At 43.5% G+C, this 17414-nt stretch overlaps 1 protein-coding gene across 3 annotated transcripts in view; it reads right to left on the minus strand.

Moving 5' to 3' along the window:
* LOC128403204 (sarcoplasmic/endoplasmic reticulum calcium ATPase 3) overlaps positions 1 to 17414 on the minus strand; it is a 90729-nt gene that overhangs the window by 20076 nt on the left and 53239 nt on the right. For all 3 annotated transcript variants that reach the window (XM_053367893.1, XM_053367894.1, XM_053367895.1), the window contains one exon: positions 10898 to 10986. In XM_053367893.1, coding sequence (XP_053223868.1) covers positions 10898 to 10986 — 89 coding nt within the window. The remainder of the gene's footprint in view (positions 1 to 10897; positions 10987 to 17414) is intronic.

Here is a 17414-nt window from a genome sequence, read left to right on the forward strand (position 1 = left end):
GGTATTATATCTTTGCTCATCGCCTTTAACGAAGCGTCACCAAACAACTTACGAAACAATTGAAATACAGAATGACTTCTCAAACACTGATAATCCTTAACCCAGAATAGAAGGTAAGCACAGTAAGTGTTCATCCATCAACAAGAATAAAAGGGGATGAACCTTATACCCTCATTTGAAATCAAAACAAACCGGGACTGTTTGCACCAGGAGATAATGAACAAAAGAATGGAACCATTTGTTTATTTGTTTTTATTATTTATCTGTCTCTGGGATTTCTGTCCTGACCTGCTAAATAAATAACACAGTCCAGTGGTTCACAAACTTTTCCCTCCCATGGACTGCTTGAAAATTGCAGAGGGTCTTGACAGACGGCTCAGCAATTTTTCTGCCCCTTGTAGCAATTGCAATTTTAAATAAAATTGTATTTTATTAGCATTCCATAAAACTGACTAAAACCAGTGAGGGGAACACAAGTCTGAAGGATTATTGGGGTGGGGAGAGTCATGACTTGTTACCATGAGATGATACCGTTTAAATATATTGTACAGACGGGGTCTCTAAGGCTTTGTTGCTGAGGCAACATTCTGGAACATTCTAGGAGGCAACCAGCAATTTGGAGTGCTGGTCACCTCACGATTCTGCTCGCCTCGCCTCAAAAAGGATATTACAGAGTTGGAAAACAGAGACTAAAATGATTAAGGGAATGCAGAGACTCCCCTATGTGGAAAGATTTGTGACTTCCCTGTGTAAGGGATCGTCCACACTTCTGCCTGGATCCCGTGCATGGGTCTGAATGGTTTTGCCCTTGTCCTGCTGCTTTCCCTCAGAAAACCCACTATTCTGCAGTAAACTCGATTGCCATTTGTTCCAATTCCACGCCAAATATCGGATTTCCTCGGAGGAAAGTGGTAGGGCAAAAGGAAGTGTCGATAAGCCCTAAGAGACGGCAGGATAGAAGTTTATAAAATTATGTGGGACACAGGGAAAGTGCATAGAGAAGTTTTCCTCCCTCTCATAACGCTAGAATTTGGAGACGTCCGATATTGGAAGATTCAGGACAGAGAAAAGAAAGGACTTCTTCACACAATGCATAGTTAAACTATGGAACTCACTCCCACTGGAGACAGTGATGGCCACCAACTTAGATGGCTTTAAATGGGGATGGTTACTATGGCGCTGCTTTGCCTCCAGAGTCGGAAACAGCAATGTTTCTGAATCCCAGTTGCTGGAAACAGCAGGAGGTCCTGTTTGCGGGTTTCCCAGAAAAGGCATCTGGTCTGACCCTGTGAGAACAGGATGCTGGACTAGATGGGCCCCCACTGGCCTGATCCTGCAGGCGCCCTTAGGTTCTTAACTTGCTCCAGCTTGCGCCTCATATGGAGCTGTCTGTCCTGAATGTCTTTCCTGAAATGGAACAGGCAGCTTCGTATGCAGTGCCAGGCTGTGACCACTCAGAAATACTGAAAACGGACTTTGCACGTTCTCAGAGGCTCTCCTCCTACGAAGCTGCCCTACACTAAGCCAGGCCTTTGGTCCATCTACTTCAGTACTGTCTGTTTTGACTGGCAATGGGGTCTTTGGCAGAGGTCCTTCCCGCCCGCTACTACCTCAAGCTTGTTTTAACTGGAGGGGTGCTGACCCTCTGGGCCCCCAGCCCCAGAAGCAGAGTCCTTCTCAAATCCCAGGCTGAGGGCTGCCCACCCCCTATCCAGACTGCTCAAAAGATTTGAACTTTACTTCCCTGTAAAGAAAGTGGGGAAAGGAAGGTAAAATCCACTGCTTAGATCCTGGGAACGGACTGCCTTGAAAATGAATGCCGCATTGTGAAAGGCACGTAATAAATTGCTTTTGACAGCTAACTCTGCAAAAAAGATACAGTGTTTCTGGCTGACTTCTCCTGGTTTTAGAGTAACTTTAAAATAGTTGGAATTCATACAGTCGTCTTTTTTGATAAACTGGGGGACTTAAAAAAGTTATTTTTCAAAGTTACAAGTCTGACTGCAACTGTGTCCCCCTAGAGGAAGTTGGACATTGTTACAAAAATAATTGAGCCAGGGAATTTTCCACTCCATAACAAAGCCCAGCTGTGGGAGCGACCTTGGACTTATCTGGAGTGGTATGGCAGACGGGAAAGAAAAGTTAGATTCGACTCAAGAGAAAATATTGAGGTCTGGCAGAATTCGCACGGACATTGGGTCACAAAGAAGAGCATCAGCATCTGGGGCCTCTGGGGTATCTGGACCATCAGGGGCTGTACCAGCACAAGCGAAGTCAAAAGGAATGTCGTCTGAAGAGGTTTTAGCTTTGGCATTAGGGAAAATTAATGAATCATTGGAAAATTTAACCAGGCAAGTAGCTGAAACAAATATACAGGTGGCTGTAACAAATAAACAAGTAGCTGAAGCATCGGCAAAAATTGACCAGAATACTACGAGCATAAATAATTTGGGACAGCAGGTGAACACCAATACACAGGCTATTGAGAAATTGCTTCAAGAATCTACTCAGATTCGAAAGACTGCTGAGGAAGCAAAGGAGATAGCAACTGCCACTGAAGAGAAGATACCACCGATACACAGACGACTGGAAGACTACGGTTTGATGCTTTCCATGGTGGAATTGAAGGAGAAACAAACTAATCTGAGGATCAGAGCTGTACCTGAACTTGAGAAGGACAATTTGGCTGATTTTCTTACTAAGGAATTTATAGACTTTTGGCAACTAGATTCGGGAAAGGAAGAATTCAAGATAGTAAGTGCATTCAGGCTTGGAAAAGGAGGAAAGAAGAATAAAGTGAGAGACTGTCTTATTACTTTTCGAACTAAAGAGGAGACAGATAAAATCTTGAATTTGCACTACCAAAAGACCTTGGAAATTTATCAGTCAAGTGTTGAGATTTTTAAGGATATTCCGAAACATCTTTTGGACCTCAGGTCTAACTACGGAGAGCTGGTCGCTTTGTTGAGAAGCAACAGAATCCTTTTTAGGTGGGAGTTCCCTCAAGGCTTGTCCTTTAAATACAAAGGAAGGAAGATAAAAATAAGATCACTGGACGACAAAGATAGATTTCTGAGAGACTGTGGAGAAGATTTGCAGAAAGAAGCGGAAATAGGGAAAGAGCCAAGAGCACGGGATAGTGGAATACTAGACATAGCAAACTTATCTTTTGGATTACCTGGTTCAGAGAAAGTGACGCCACCGACAGATCAAGAACAGATACTTGGTGCTGTTGGAGGAAAAACAAAGTAACTACACTATGGCTCTGCAACTATTAAGCTGGAATTGTAATGGTCTAAATTCCCCCCAGAAAAGGAAAAATGTTTTTCATTTATTGAAAAGAGAACAATTGGACTTGATTTGCCTACAGGAAACACATGTGATTAGGTTACATAGAAAAGTACTGATTAATAAAAGATTGGGACAAGAGTTTATTTCATCTGACAAAGTTAAAAAAAGAGGAGTAGTGATCTATGCAAAGGAGAGATTATCACCGAAATTTATTTTTAAAGATGACCAAGGAAGATATGTGGCAATTGAAATTCAAATTCAAGGAGAAAAATTCCTGATAGTAGGAATTTATGCACCAAACGAGGGGAAATCTGAATTCTTCAAAAAGTTGCATGAGACTTTAATGGACTATATGGACTATAATTTGATCTTGATGGGAGACATGAACGGAGTAGTATCAACAAACATGGACAAGGCACAAAGACAGGTGGTCACCAAGGATGGTAGACTACCGAAAACTTTTTTTGAGATGACAGACAATTTGGATTTAGTTGATATTTGGAGAATAAAGAATCCCCTGGCTAGAGAGGGAACTTTCTTTTCTGAAGCCAAAATGACATGGACCAGAATCAATCAAATATGGGTAACTAGTGGAATGGCTCCAAAGATAAAGAAGGCGGAAATCTGTCCAAGAACTTGCTCTGACCATAATCCTGTGAAGATGGAGATGAAACTGATTTCCACTGGTTCTTTTAGATGGAGGATGAATGACACCTTATTTAGAGATGAAAACGTGATTAAGAAGGCCCAAAAAACTATGAGACTATTTTGAGATAAATATGAACACTGATGTTGAAAAAAGAGTTATCTGGGACGCAAGTAAAGCCGTTATGAGAGGGTTCTTGATACAACAGAATGCAATAAAGAAAAGAAGCCAAAATGAAAAGAAAGATAAAATATTGGAAAAAATAAAAGATAGTGAGAAGAAATTGAGAGCAAAACCAAAGTCGCAAGAGATTCTGAAAGAAATAAAGCTATACCAAGTACAATATATGAAAATGATGAATCAGGAAATAGAATGGAAAATTAAACAAATGAGACAAAAGACATTTGAATCAGCTAATAAATGTGGGAAGTTGCTAGCGTGGCAAATGAAAAAAAGACAAAAATTAAATACTATTACAAACCTAGAAGTGGAAGGAAGGAACATACAGAACCCAGCCAAGATTAAAAAAATGTTTCCAGAGGTACTTCAAACAATTATACACACAAGGGCCACAGAAAGAAGTTGACATAGATCGATTTTTGAAGATAAATGGATTACAAAAAATTCCTCAAGAAAGTAAATTAATGTTGAACTGTAAAATATCTGAACAGGAAATAGAAGATGCCATTCAGAACATGCAATTGGGCAAATCTCCAGGACCAGATGGACTGACTTCAAGATATTACAGAACTTTAAAACAATGGTTAGTACAACCTTTAAAAGAAGTCTGTAATGAAATACTGGAAGGGAAAAAGGTACCAGAATCGTGGAAAGAAACATATATTACACTTATACCGAAAACAGAAACTGAAAAAACTCAGCTTAAGAACTACCGCCCCATATCACTACTTAATGTGGATTACAAAATTTTTGCAGATATCTTGGCTAAGAGATTAAAAAAGTGTTGATGGAAGAGATTCATAAAGACCAAGCAGGCTTTCTTCCGAGTAGACATTTGTCTGATAATTTGAGGAATATAATTAACATTCTGGAAAAGTTAGAAGTGAATACTAACACCAAAGCAGTTTTAATATTTGTAGACGCGGAGAAAGCCTTTGACAATATTTCTTGGAGTTTTATGAAGAAAAATCTACAGGGGATGGGGGTGGGAGAAGGATTTGGAAACGGTATAAGTGCAATTTACTCTGAACAAAAGGCCAAGTTAATTGTTAATAATGAGGTGATGGAGGAATTTAAGATAGAGAAAGGGACACGACAAGGTTGCCCAATTTCCCCATTGCTTTTTATATCAGTCCTGGAGGCTTTGCTGAATATGATTAGAAGAGACCAGTTGGTTAAAGGTATACAAGTCGGAGCTAAACAGTATAAATTGAGAGCATTTGCAGACGATTTAGTACTGACATTACAGGAGCCAGAATCTAGTACCAAAAGAGTTTTGGAACTGATTCAAGATTTTGGTCAGGTTGCTGGATTCAAATTGAACAAACTAAAAACAAAGGTTTTGGGGGGAAATTTAACAGAGAATGAAAGAGAGAGGTTTCAGAATGAGACAGGTTTAACAGTGGTTAAAAAAGTGAAATACTTGGGGATTAACATGACAGCCAAAAACGTGAATTTATTTAAAGATAATTATGAAAAATGTTGGGCGGAAGTGAAAAAAGACTTAGAAATTTGGTCAAACTTGAAGCTTTCACTGCTAGGCCGTATTGCTGCGATAAAGATGAATGTATTGCCAAGAATGTTATTTTTGTTTCAAGTATTGCAAATTGTAGACAAGATGGACTGTTTCAAGAAGTGGCAGAGAGATATTTCTAGATTTGTCTGGCAGGGCAAGAAGCCCAGAATAAATTTTAAGATTTTAACGGATGCAAAGGAAAGAGGTGGATTTGCCCTGCCAGACCTTAAACTGTATTATGAATCAGCAGCTTTCTGCTCGTTGAAAGAATGGCTACTCCTTGAGAATACAGACATTTTGGATTTGGAAGGTTTTAACAATGTATTTGGTTGGCATGCATATCTGTGGTATGATAAGGTCAAAGCACATAAAGCATTTAAAAATCATATTGTCAGGAAAGCACTATTTAATGTCTGGATAAGATATAAAGATTTATTTAAAATAAAACCCCAAGGTGGTTATCAACAATGGAAGCAAAGGCCTTGAAAAAACTCAACATGGAGACCAAATGGCTGAAATATTGGGAAATTTTGGAACAAGTAGGAGACAAATTGAAATTGCAGAGTTATGAAAAACTAAAGAATAAAGTGCGAGATTGGCTTCATTATTATCAAATAATGGAGGCATATAATCAGGACAAAAAAATTGGATTCCAGGTGGAAAAATCAAAATTGGAAACAGAACTGTTAGAGCCCAAAACTAAGATTTTGTCAAGGATGTACAGTGGTGCCTCGCAAGACGAAATTAATTCGTTCCGCAAGTTTTTTCTTCTTGCGAGTTTTTCGTCTTGCGAAGCACGGTTTCCCATAGGAATGCATTGAAAATCAATTAATGCGTTCCTATGGAGACCGCCTTCAGACCTCTTCTGAAGGCTGGCGGGGGGAGAAGGACTTTTCTCCCCACCGCCAGCCTTCAGAACAGCCTTCTGAAGGCTGGCAGGGGGAAGAAAAGCCCTTCTCCCGCTGTCAGCCTTCAGAAGAGTTCCCCAGGGCTGCCTAGGCTGAGGATAGCAGCCTGCTGCCCGGCGCGAGGGGCGCTCTGCTTCAGAGCGCCCCTCGCGCGGGGCAGACATTCGCAGCTTGGGGAGCCCTGCAGGACTTCCCCGCAGGGCTCTCCAAGCTGCGGGTAGCAGCCTGCTGCCCTGCGCGAGGGGCGCTCTGCTTCAGAGCGCCCCTCAAGCGGGGCAGACATTCGCAGCTTGGGGAGCCCTGCAGGACTTCCCCGCAGGGCTCTCCAAGCTGCGGATAGCAGCCTGCTGCCCCGCACGAGGGGCGCTCTTAAGCAGAGCGCCCCTCGCGCGGGGCAGACATTCGCAGCTTGGGGAGCCCTGCAGGACTTCCCCGCAGGGCTCTCCAAGCTGCGGGTAGCAGCCTGCTGCCCCGCGCAAGGGGCGCTCTGCTTCAGAGCGCCCCTCACGCGGGGCAGACATTCGCAGCTTGTCCCCGGAGATTTCCCTATGGGCTTTCGTCTTGCGAAGCAAGCCCATAGGAAAATTCGTCTTGCGAAGCCGCTAAAAATCAGAAAACCCTTTCGTCTTGCGGGTTTTTCGTTTAGCGAGGCATTCGTCTTGCGGGGCACCACTGTATAACTTGCTGTTGAAATGGAATACTCAGGATGAAACGGTGAAATCTGCTATGATTAAGTGGGCACAAGATGTTGGACATAATATTATGTTCGCTGACTGGGAACAGTTATGGACCACAGGTATGAAGTTTACGGCATGCAATGCCTTAAGAGAGAATATTATGAAAATGATATACAGGTGGTACATGACCCCAGTCAAGCTGGCAAAAATTTATCATTTGCCCGATAACAAATGTTGGAAATGTAAAGAAACAGAAGGCACATTCTTTCACCTTTGGTGGACGTGCCCAAGGATTAAGGTTTTCTGGGAGATGATATATAATGAATTGAAAAAGGTATTTAAATATCCCTTCTTGAAGAAACCAGAGGCCTTTCTTCTGGGCATAGTCGGCCAACAGGTGCCAAAGAAGGACAGAACTTTTTTATGTATGCCACAACAGCAGCAAGAATACTTATCGCAAAGTATTGGAAGACACAAGACCTACCCACCCTGGAAGAATGGCAGATGAAGGTGATGGACTATATGGAATTGGCAGAAATGACCGGCAGAATCCGAGACCAGGGAGAAGAGTCGGTGGAAGAAGATTGGAAGAAATTTAAAGACTACAGAAATATTGTAAAATTAATGAATGTTAGAATGATGTTGGATTAAAAGTTATGTGGTTTTTAGCTATAATGCTATAAGGAGTATGAAAAAATGGACTATTAATAAGCAAAAATCTAATGTTACATTATTTTAAGATTAAAGATTAGGATAAGCAAAGACGGGAAGAATTTGCTGAACTGACAAATTAAACTGGAATACAAAAAGGGAGGTTAGAGGAGGTCCGGGAATTAAGTAAATGAAAGAATGTAATGGAAAGATGGAACTGTTTTTATTTGTATTTTTCTTTTTTCTTTTTTCATTTTGTAAAACTTTAATAAATATTTTATATATATATAAAAAAAACAGACTGCTCAAATTAGACCCTGAGCCTGCCCGATTAAATCCCTGTGGAAAAGCCATTTTTGGAAGGCCGGAAGGAGGCCTTCTGTCAACGAGCTGTTTCGAACAGAGTGACAAATTGTACCCTTTCATGAGACATTAGCAAATGTCTTGGACTAAGCACAGCTGTGATGGAAAAGTTCTTTGCTAATTAAGGGATCATTAGAGTCCGGGGGGGGGAGAAAAAAGTTTATATATCGAAGAGGAGAAGGGAATTAACACACCCTTACACTCAAATAATTCTAGATCTCCTGCCAGGGTTTTGTTTTTGCTGAAACTCCATAGGAATGTGGAAAAAGGAGCAGAGTATTTTAGCTTCCTTGTTTGTTTGTTTTTTAAATATGTACTGGTAAGTTTCTAGAATGTGTGGCCACAGAGATCTGCTGGGAAGTTTTCTGGCTGCTGAAAATTTAGAAGCCGGAGGAGCAGAATAAAAGTTACACTGGTGCACACTGAAGATTGGAGAAATAGGAAATGGAGAGAAACCAATCCTTATGAGGTGTGTCCCGCCCCAAGTATAAATTGACACTATTTACATGGTAGATCCTGCTTGTGCAACCCTTGAGTGAGAGATGTGGATCGCCACAGATCCCGGAGCTAAACCTGCAGCTCTTCTCCCTTGCTCTGCTTAGGCTCCACCCATTCCAAAGCAATTTGCTGTACATTCTTCCAAGTGGAGCTTTATTCCACTTGCTGTTTCCCATGGATGCGCCTCTTAAAATAGCCCAAGATTCAAAACTGGATAAAAAAGTGACTTGACCCTGGTGATTTACAGCCTCATGAACTGCATCACGAATTCCGACTGGTTTGGAGCAGGATCTGAGCAGCTTACATGCCCCTAATGACACCACCGCAGTGCTCCATGGCAAAACTAAATTCAAATAAATTCAAATGTGGAACCCGAAGGTCGTATCCAATGTTAGTCATACTCATACCCCAGAGAAATTAATGGTTTTATGTTAGTCATAGGAGTTGACGTCTTTGGAAGGTGTTGGACGCTCCTTCATTGGAGGCTTTCCAACAGAGGTGGGATTCCTCAGTTGTGATTCCTGCATTGCAGGGGCTTGGACTGAGTCCCTTCCAACTCTATAATTGTACAATTCTATATCTATTATTGTCAACGGGTCTACTTTGAGCGTGACAACCACTGGATAGAATGCAGAATTTTTTAGTGAACATGGTTATATGAGGACCAAATCAGGAAATTGTTTTTCAAAAACCAGCCATAGAAAATCTAGCGCTCAAACCCAGAAGGCCTTAAAAGAATTATCTTTGGACTTACAGAATAAAGATGTCTGGCAACTGGCTATCCCTGAGAAAATAACTCATAACTTGAAAGCAATTAAAGGAAGAAAACAAAAAGGAAAACAGACAAATTTGATGCAGTACAGTAGAGTGGTCATTCTTTCAAAACAAAACAGGTCTTAAAAGGTAAACTCTCCAAATCATCTTTGCAGATATGGCTATCCTGAACAGCACAGCTTGAAATATAGCCTTCCCTAGGAACAATTATCCATGATGGATTTTAAAAAGAAAAAACTTTTGTGCTGTGCCCGATACATTATATGATGGAGATTTGGCTAATTTGCATGGGTTAATAAGAATAATTTATGTTAATGTGCCATCTGATATCTGTTATGGGCGGTGAGGATGCTGTGTTATATATTTGCTACTATATTAAAAAAAAACCCCAGGAGATTTTATATAAAATAAAGGAAAAAATGGCAATGAAAGGGCAGGGATAGTTAGATCAGAGCTGTGAGGATAGTTAAGGATCAGAGGTGTGGCACAGGAAGAGAGGGGGTTTAACCCAAGGACGGAAAACCTCCAGGTGTTATTGGACTCTCAGCAGGCCCAGCCAGCCTCAAAAATTGCCCCCATCCAGCTTCCTTTTTAAAGAAAAAAATCATGGAACTCCCCTTTAACAGCTTGTTAGATCATAGAGATTTTTAATGTTTTAAGTAAGGGTAGAATAAGCCTCATGTGCCCCCTTTGTGAAGGATGAAACCCAGACCATCTGGAAATCAATGCACATGGCAGAACTGGCGATTGGTTATTTTGTGTGTGTGTGTGTGGTAGGTGGGTTTTATTGGAAGATGGCGGCTGGAAAGTTCCGGAAAACCAAAGCAAACAGAAGAGGCGTTTTGCAAGATTCACAGAAGGGATCTTCCTGTTCTCTCTCCATGCCACATGGCGCATCCTGGGGCTAAAGAATAAATTTAATGCTGGGTGTCCCCAGCACTGCCAGCCCAGAGCTGCAATTTTAATTTTATGCATTTAAAACATTTTTAACCTTGCTTTTCAAATTTGTAGAAATTTCGGAGGAGGATTACAATCTACTAGGCCTTTTGGAAAGTTGTTTGTTCGCTATGCACTCGGGATGCCTCTTAAGATATTGAAATCAAATATGGCATGATGGTTTCTGAGATCAAGGAGCAGGTTTTCATCTATGTTCAGATACATTTTGAATCAAGATGGCAGAATGAATCTTCCAATATTGCCTTGATTTTTTGGTTTCTTAGAATTCCTGAGCAAAGCCAAGTGCAAGGCTGCTAGTAAGTAAATGAAATTAAAATTAAATCTCTAATCTAATTAAATATACCCTGGTTGACATTCCTTTCTGAGCCTGCCTCTAGATAACTTTGCTAGCTCTCTACTTGATAAATAAAGCCAAATAGAAGTGCCAAGTGCTTACATTTGTCCCTCCGGTGTGTACGTAGACCCGGAGATGGTGAACTCATGCAGGCTGCAATGGATTCCTTCTATCTTCTCAACAATGAACATCTGCAATAAAGGCAGAGAGAGGGAGAAAGGGAAAGGTGAGCAATGGAAAGAACCCCACACGGCTGAGTAATAATTTTTCAAAATGTAGTAACGCTCCCATTCTCCCCGTTTGTTCATTTATACCTGGCCTTCCTGCCAAAAAGCGCATTTTATACACAATCCACTAAAACAGGCTAACAAATGACACAAAAGGAAACAGGGTTGGGGAGGGTGGGGGGGGAAGCAAACTTAGGTGGTGATTATTAAACTGTATTTCTTGCAATTCAAACATTGCTGTGGCAGTGTGGGAAATGAAGCCATAAGCAATCCCTCAGGGCTTCTTGGAGCACCACGATCACAGCAAGGCAAGTTCTGCAGGATCCGCCGACAGAGGAGGAGGCCTTCACTAAGGGACACTTTTCTCAGAGCACCATCAAAGCTAGAGCAGGTCTTACTTCTGGTGCAGGCATGTTCAGAGGCAGCATGTTTCCCAATTTTTATTTTTATTTTGGTTCAGACATCTCACCAAACCATGACTGGCACAAGTTATGGTGTATAAAGTTCTGTTCACCATTTTAAGCTCACAACACCTTTTGCGGTAGGCTAGGTTGAGAGTAAGAGACGGACTGTCGTATCACAAGGTCACACAGCTCTGTGGCTGAGTGGGGACTAGAACCTGGATCTCCCCAGTCTTAGTCTAGCACTCTAGCCAGAGCCAGCTCACCTATTAGCTCTGGTGAGGCAGCCACCTCAGGCTGGGGACAGCTGTGAGGGGTAGCAGACCTGGGCCTCCTGCACTTATCGCCTGTGGCCTCTGCCTCACAATGTCCTCTTTTGGCCTCCTTTTTTCTTCAGCGCGCCAGGGCTTCCCCAGGTTGCTTCCAGTCGCCTCAGGCAGAAGAGGCAGGGGGAAGGCAGCGACAGTAGTGGGGGAGGAGGGCACAGTGGCATACCGTGGGGGAAGCCACAAGGGCAATTGCCCCAGGAGCAAAATTGTTTGGGGGCACAAAATTTCAACTCCTGGTGCTGCCTCAATACAGCTACATGCCTCTGTTGCTGGACTCCATTGAAAATGGCTTCTCCTTGAGAACTGGGAAGTAGCCTCTCCAGACAACAGAACGTCTCTTCTTTTCTTATCGCTGCGGCTGTGATCTCCCAGGTGACATGGACACCATTGGGCATTTCAATGCGTATGTGTACTCCATTTCCCTCCCTCCGCACGGCCCCGAGCACTGGCAACCCATGCTACACCACTGAATGGGACCATATTCTGTTTTGCCTCAGGCGGCAAAATGTCTTGGGCTGGCCCTGCTTCTTACCATTATGCTAGCTCAATTCTCTCACCTTATGTGCACTAAACATTCCTGACAGTGAAGAACTACGGGTTTCAGCATCATTAGTTCTGCTCTGGCAAACATTTCCGCTGGAGCCGAACGGAGAGGATCGAGGGAGGAATTCAGCAGAGGGACAATTTGGTGAGCAGCTCCACTAATTAATGGGAAGTGCAGCTTGGCGTTCCGGTCCATGTGCACAACACTTCAGCCAAGCGAATTTACGGGGGTTTCAGAAAGCCCACGGTATCTACAGAACACCCCCCACCTCACCCCATGCCAGATGAGCAAGAGACACTGCTATGATTTATGAGAATGAAGAGGATATCAGAATTACTCCACAAAGGCAGCATGGGTTGCCAACGTTTCTCTTTTAGTTATGCTCCTGTGCTTTGAAGCAGCGCATGCAAGAAAAACGATGGGTGTCAGGAGCTCCTATGATCCATGTGAGGCTGCTTCATGTGGCGATCCTTTGGATTGCAGGCAGCAGCTTCTTAGCGAAGGAGACCCTCAGGCCCTAGACTGACTTGGCCCTCTCAGGTGTTTTCTTTTCACACAGACACACACCCCACAGTTAAGAGAACCACACATACCACCTCGAGCTCCTTGGAGGAAAGCTGGGAAAAGCTCTTTTTATTATTAATAATATTTTATTGGGAGAATTTCAGTTAAGGAAGGAAGGAAGGAAGGAAGGAAGGAAGGAAGGAAGGAAGGTGGGGGGGGGAATCTTGTTTTTTCATGAGAGATCTCGGCAGCCATTTTGAGTGCAAGATACATGCCTAAGCATCGCCACACATTGTGAAGGAATCCCACCCTCCAGAAATCAAGCAGGGAACAAAGCCCTCTGCTCTTTGTGTTTCAAGGAAGGGGCTGAGAATATACCATTTCAACTGTATCCAACTTCATTTTCTAAAATTAGGCAATGGAGAATAAGCAGCAAGCCTTGCAGGGACTCTATCTTCTGTGGGCAGAGGGAAAAGCTCATTAAAAACAGCTGGATTCCCCCCCCCCTTTTTGTCCAAAATATCTGTTAGAGATGGAAATTTATAAGGGTCCAGTTCACATGGTTAATTTCTGATTGGGGGTGCGTGTAGAATATTACTATGCTTTTTAGGTCTTTTCATGAGCACCGCAAGTATGTCCACCAGTTTCAAAGGAATACACCCCAGCATGGACACCGGAGGGGTCTCAAAGGGCAGGAATGGCCAGCAGTTGGGACAGAAAGGCCTGATCTCGTTCTCCCAATGCATGGTGGGAGCGGGTAAGATGGATACAGAGACCAAGTGGGGTGTCTCAGAGGGATTTTTGGCTCATCGGCCCCTGGGCCTATTTGCCTGTGATTTGGCAGGCTTCAACTACTCTGGAGGGATAAGCAGCCTGCAAATTTCATCCACTTCTGTCAAAAGGTGTGTAGGAAAGGTTAGAGAGTTCTTTTGTTTCTCACTAGTAAACTGGAAGGTCAGAGAAACCCCGAGTCAAACTGGGGAGTGGTACAAAGCACCCTGGATCACAGCAGCGCTGAATTGGGGACCAAACCAACTTTTATGGTCATTGCACACAAATCTTTGTAAATAATACACAGGAAGCAGAATCTGGTCATGGAGGAGTGGACTGTAACACACGTAGACTTTGACTGGGGGAATACATTCTTTTTTATGAAGCAAAATAATTAGATCCATCAAGGAGAAATAGCCTACCTCAAGATATACCCTAATTTTTTGGTTGCAGAATATAAATCACGTAGGGGGAGCATTCGATAAGCAATTCTCCACACATAGCTGTATATGAGAAAGTAAAAACAGCAACAACCCTCTTCCACCCAGTTCTTCTGAATGGGCTGGCGCCAACCAGATGAGAACAAAATGAAGAAAAAAGAAAAAAAGTAAGATGAAAATAAAAATGAGCTCTTGTGAGTTGTATACATTTGAGTCTTCTCAGCCCCCAAATTCCCGGTTACTTCCTCCTGGCTTTTGTTCAGTGTAACTGGACTGTCAACACTGCTGAAACCTGGTTAATGTACCAGAACATACCTGGCCTGGAAGATGCATTTCGGGGAAGATGACAGATTGAGCAAAGAGAAGGGGGGCTGAGTTGTGGCAGACAAAACCAGCTTGCAATTTCATTTCATTTTTTAAAGTAACCCTTTTTGAGAGAGAGAGAAAGACCGAGAAGCAGCACAGAGACATCCAGGGAAGACCCAAACAGCAGCTCTGTATTCTCTGAGCACATTCAGCTGTGTCATGAGGACTGTTCACACATTACATCCTGTGCGCTTGTGTGTACAGCTGCCTGAACGCTTGTAGAGTTTGGATTTGATATCCCGGCTTTATCACTGCCCTAAGGAGTCTCAAAGTGGCTAACAATCTCCTTTCCCTTCCTCCCCCACAACAAACACTCTGTGAGGTGAGTGGGGCTGAGAGACTTCAGAGAAGTGTGACTGGCCCAAGGTCACCCAGCAGCTGCATGTGGAGGAGCGGGGAAGCGAACCCAGTTCACCAGATTACGAGTCTATCGCTCTTGACCACTATACCACACTAGCTCTCTGTACATATCTTCGGGTACATAAAAGCACAAAAAGAGCCCTGCTGGATCAGGCCAATGGCCCATCTAGTCCAACATCCTGTTCTCACAGTGGCCAACCATGCCTGTAAGAAACCAGCAAGTGGGACCCGTGCACGAGAAGCCTCCCCCTCCTGCTGCTTCTAGCAGCTGATATCTGTCCTAAATCTTCCAACATTCAGCTTTATGGGGTGACAATGACTTCCAGTGGCTCTGCAGCTTGACAGTACAAGATCGGAAAGTCGGCATGCCCTAACCGAAGCCACACCTGTCTTGTTCTTGGACAGCTGTGAGAAAAGACCTTGAGTCGGTTCCTCCAGATGAGTGAGCTTTTTGGTCCTTTGCCAGTGGAGTTTTCCATCTTTTTGACGCAGCTGTTAGCTTGCATCCTTAAGCCTTTTAAAGTAAATGGGGCTTTGTGGAACTGGCTGCCCTCCAGCCCCTTTCAGACTGGCTTGAGGAGGATTGAGCGCTTGCCCGTCCGGTTTGGGGATTAGCCCCCTGCTATTTCTGCTTGGGTGTTTACATTCATCCTGGAAAGATGTTCTTTTTATATATATATTAAAAAAGCACACACAAACCGTGCACAGAGCAGGATACCTGCTGGATCTCTCACCGCTGAACTCTTGAGCCCTGCCTTCGGTTGAGCTGGCCACCAAATGCTTCATAAGGAGGAGAGGGAGAGGAATGCAGAGCTCGGTTGCCATGGGATACGGCGTTGCCTTTCTGAATGCCACAGGCCAAATCCTGAATCCTTCGTCTAAAAATGCCCAGGCTGGTACATGAAGTGGCCAGAAAGTCAGGAGAAGATCTGTAGCTCAGTGTTGGAGCATCTTCTTTGCATACAGAAGATCCCAGGTTCAATTCCTGGCGCCTCCTGGTAGAGATGGGAATGTCCCCTGTCTGAAACCCTGGAGAGTCAGTGTAGGCCAGGCATCCCCAAACTCGGCCCTCCAGATGTTTTGGGACTACAACTCCCATCATCCCTAGCTAACAGGATCAGTGGTCAGGGATGATGGGAATTGTAGTCCCAAAACATCTGGAGGGCTGAGTTTGGGGGTGCCTGGTGTAGAAAACGCTGAGCCAGATTCCTATGTCTTTAAAAAGAGACTTAATCCATAGATGGGTACATGCCATACCCCTGGGAACCTCATCTCTGCTGAATTTTCTGCCAGCCAGCTGGATTTTGTAATCTACATCCCTCTCTGCTAGATCTAGGGATTCAGGTCTGACCCGAAGCCTCCAGCTTTGCCCGACCCCCTCCAGGTGGCAAGTGGCAGGCTTGAATCTTCAAGTGGGCAAGAGTCCCTTTAACAACAACAATTTTAAAAAATTAAGAAGACTGTGCATGCGGCTTGATAACCATAAGACCCCAGAAGCCACAAGTGGTACACCTCTGCCCTAGGACCTAAATCTCTGAGTGAGGGGAAGATGCATCTAATCTCTAGCCTGCATGCATATAAATGCAAAATGCATGTACACTAAGGTTCCACGCAGCACCCAGGCAGCCATTTCACACCCTGCAGATGCTGAGAGAACTGGGGTGCCACAAGCACCTCTCGATTCTTGTCAGGGAAATGTTGGAAGGCCTTACTGCCAGAGGCACCTGGGAATGCTGAAGGGCCTCGATTTATGTGGACAGACCAAATCCACATCTCCCGGGCTAATGTGAAGATCGGAACATAATTATCTTTCAGATTTCACACTTCTCCAAATTTTGCCACATAGTTCTTGGCTCAAAACAGTCTCCATTTGCATTTAAAAATAAAATAAAATCCATGCGTTAGAACAGAATGCATTAAGAAATGTGTACAATGAGGGGGGAAATCCACATGGAAACCTCAATATAACGTACACGGGGTTGCTTGCAGACTTCTTGGAAAGTTCAATTAGTACGAACTGCAGGTGCTGGGTGGATAATTTGGCAACACATCCGGGCAGTGCTTGAACAGCTGCAACAACTACTGGTCTGTTTCTGAGCATCACACTGAATGCCATATGGGGAGGGATGTCTTCCCCACATTAGCGTCGCCCCCATCTCAACTGCCAATCAATGGGGGGATGAAGGCACTTGGACCTCTCATCTGTTCAGAGTGAAGGGTGGGTATCCAATCCTGGCAACCCAGGAAATGTGTGCACATCTGAGGGGACACAGGAGAGGCTGAGGAAATGCAAACAGGAAGGAAGAGCAAACAATCTTTGGTGCATTGTGGTGCTTTCAGTGGCTATTTATGTTAGCGAAGTCTCTTAAATACCATAGATGGGAGTCCAGAATGAAAAGAAATCCTGATATGCTACACGGAAGAAATAAAACAAGGACAGTGTATGATTTGAGGAGAAAGGAACAGAGAGGGTTTCATATTCTTTTGTACATAGCAGGAAGACTTACAACCAAATATAGATGAAAAACTTCCTCAGAACTACAGTCAACAAGAACAGGTGGTACCTCAGTAAACATCTTCCTGGTTGCTAAGAAGTACAGGCTTTTGTACATTTTTGAGGGGATATTTATCGTTGCAGGCAAAAGTAGGAAGCACTTGTGGATTGCTGCCTGCCTAG

This window comes from Podarcis raffonei, chromosome 15, assembly GCF_027172205.1.
Source record: "Podarcis raffonei isolate rPodRaf1 chromosome 15, rPodRaf1.pri, whole genome shotgun sequence".
Lineage (NCBI taxonomy): Eukaryota > Metazoa > Chordata > Lepidosauria > Squamata > Lacertidae > Podarcis > Podarcis raffonei.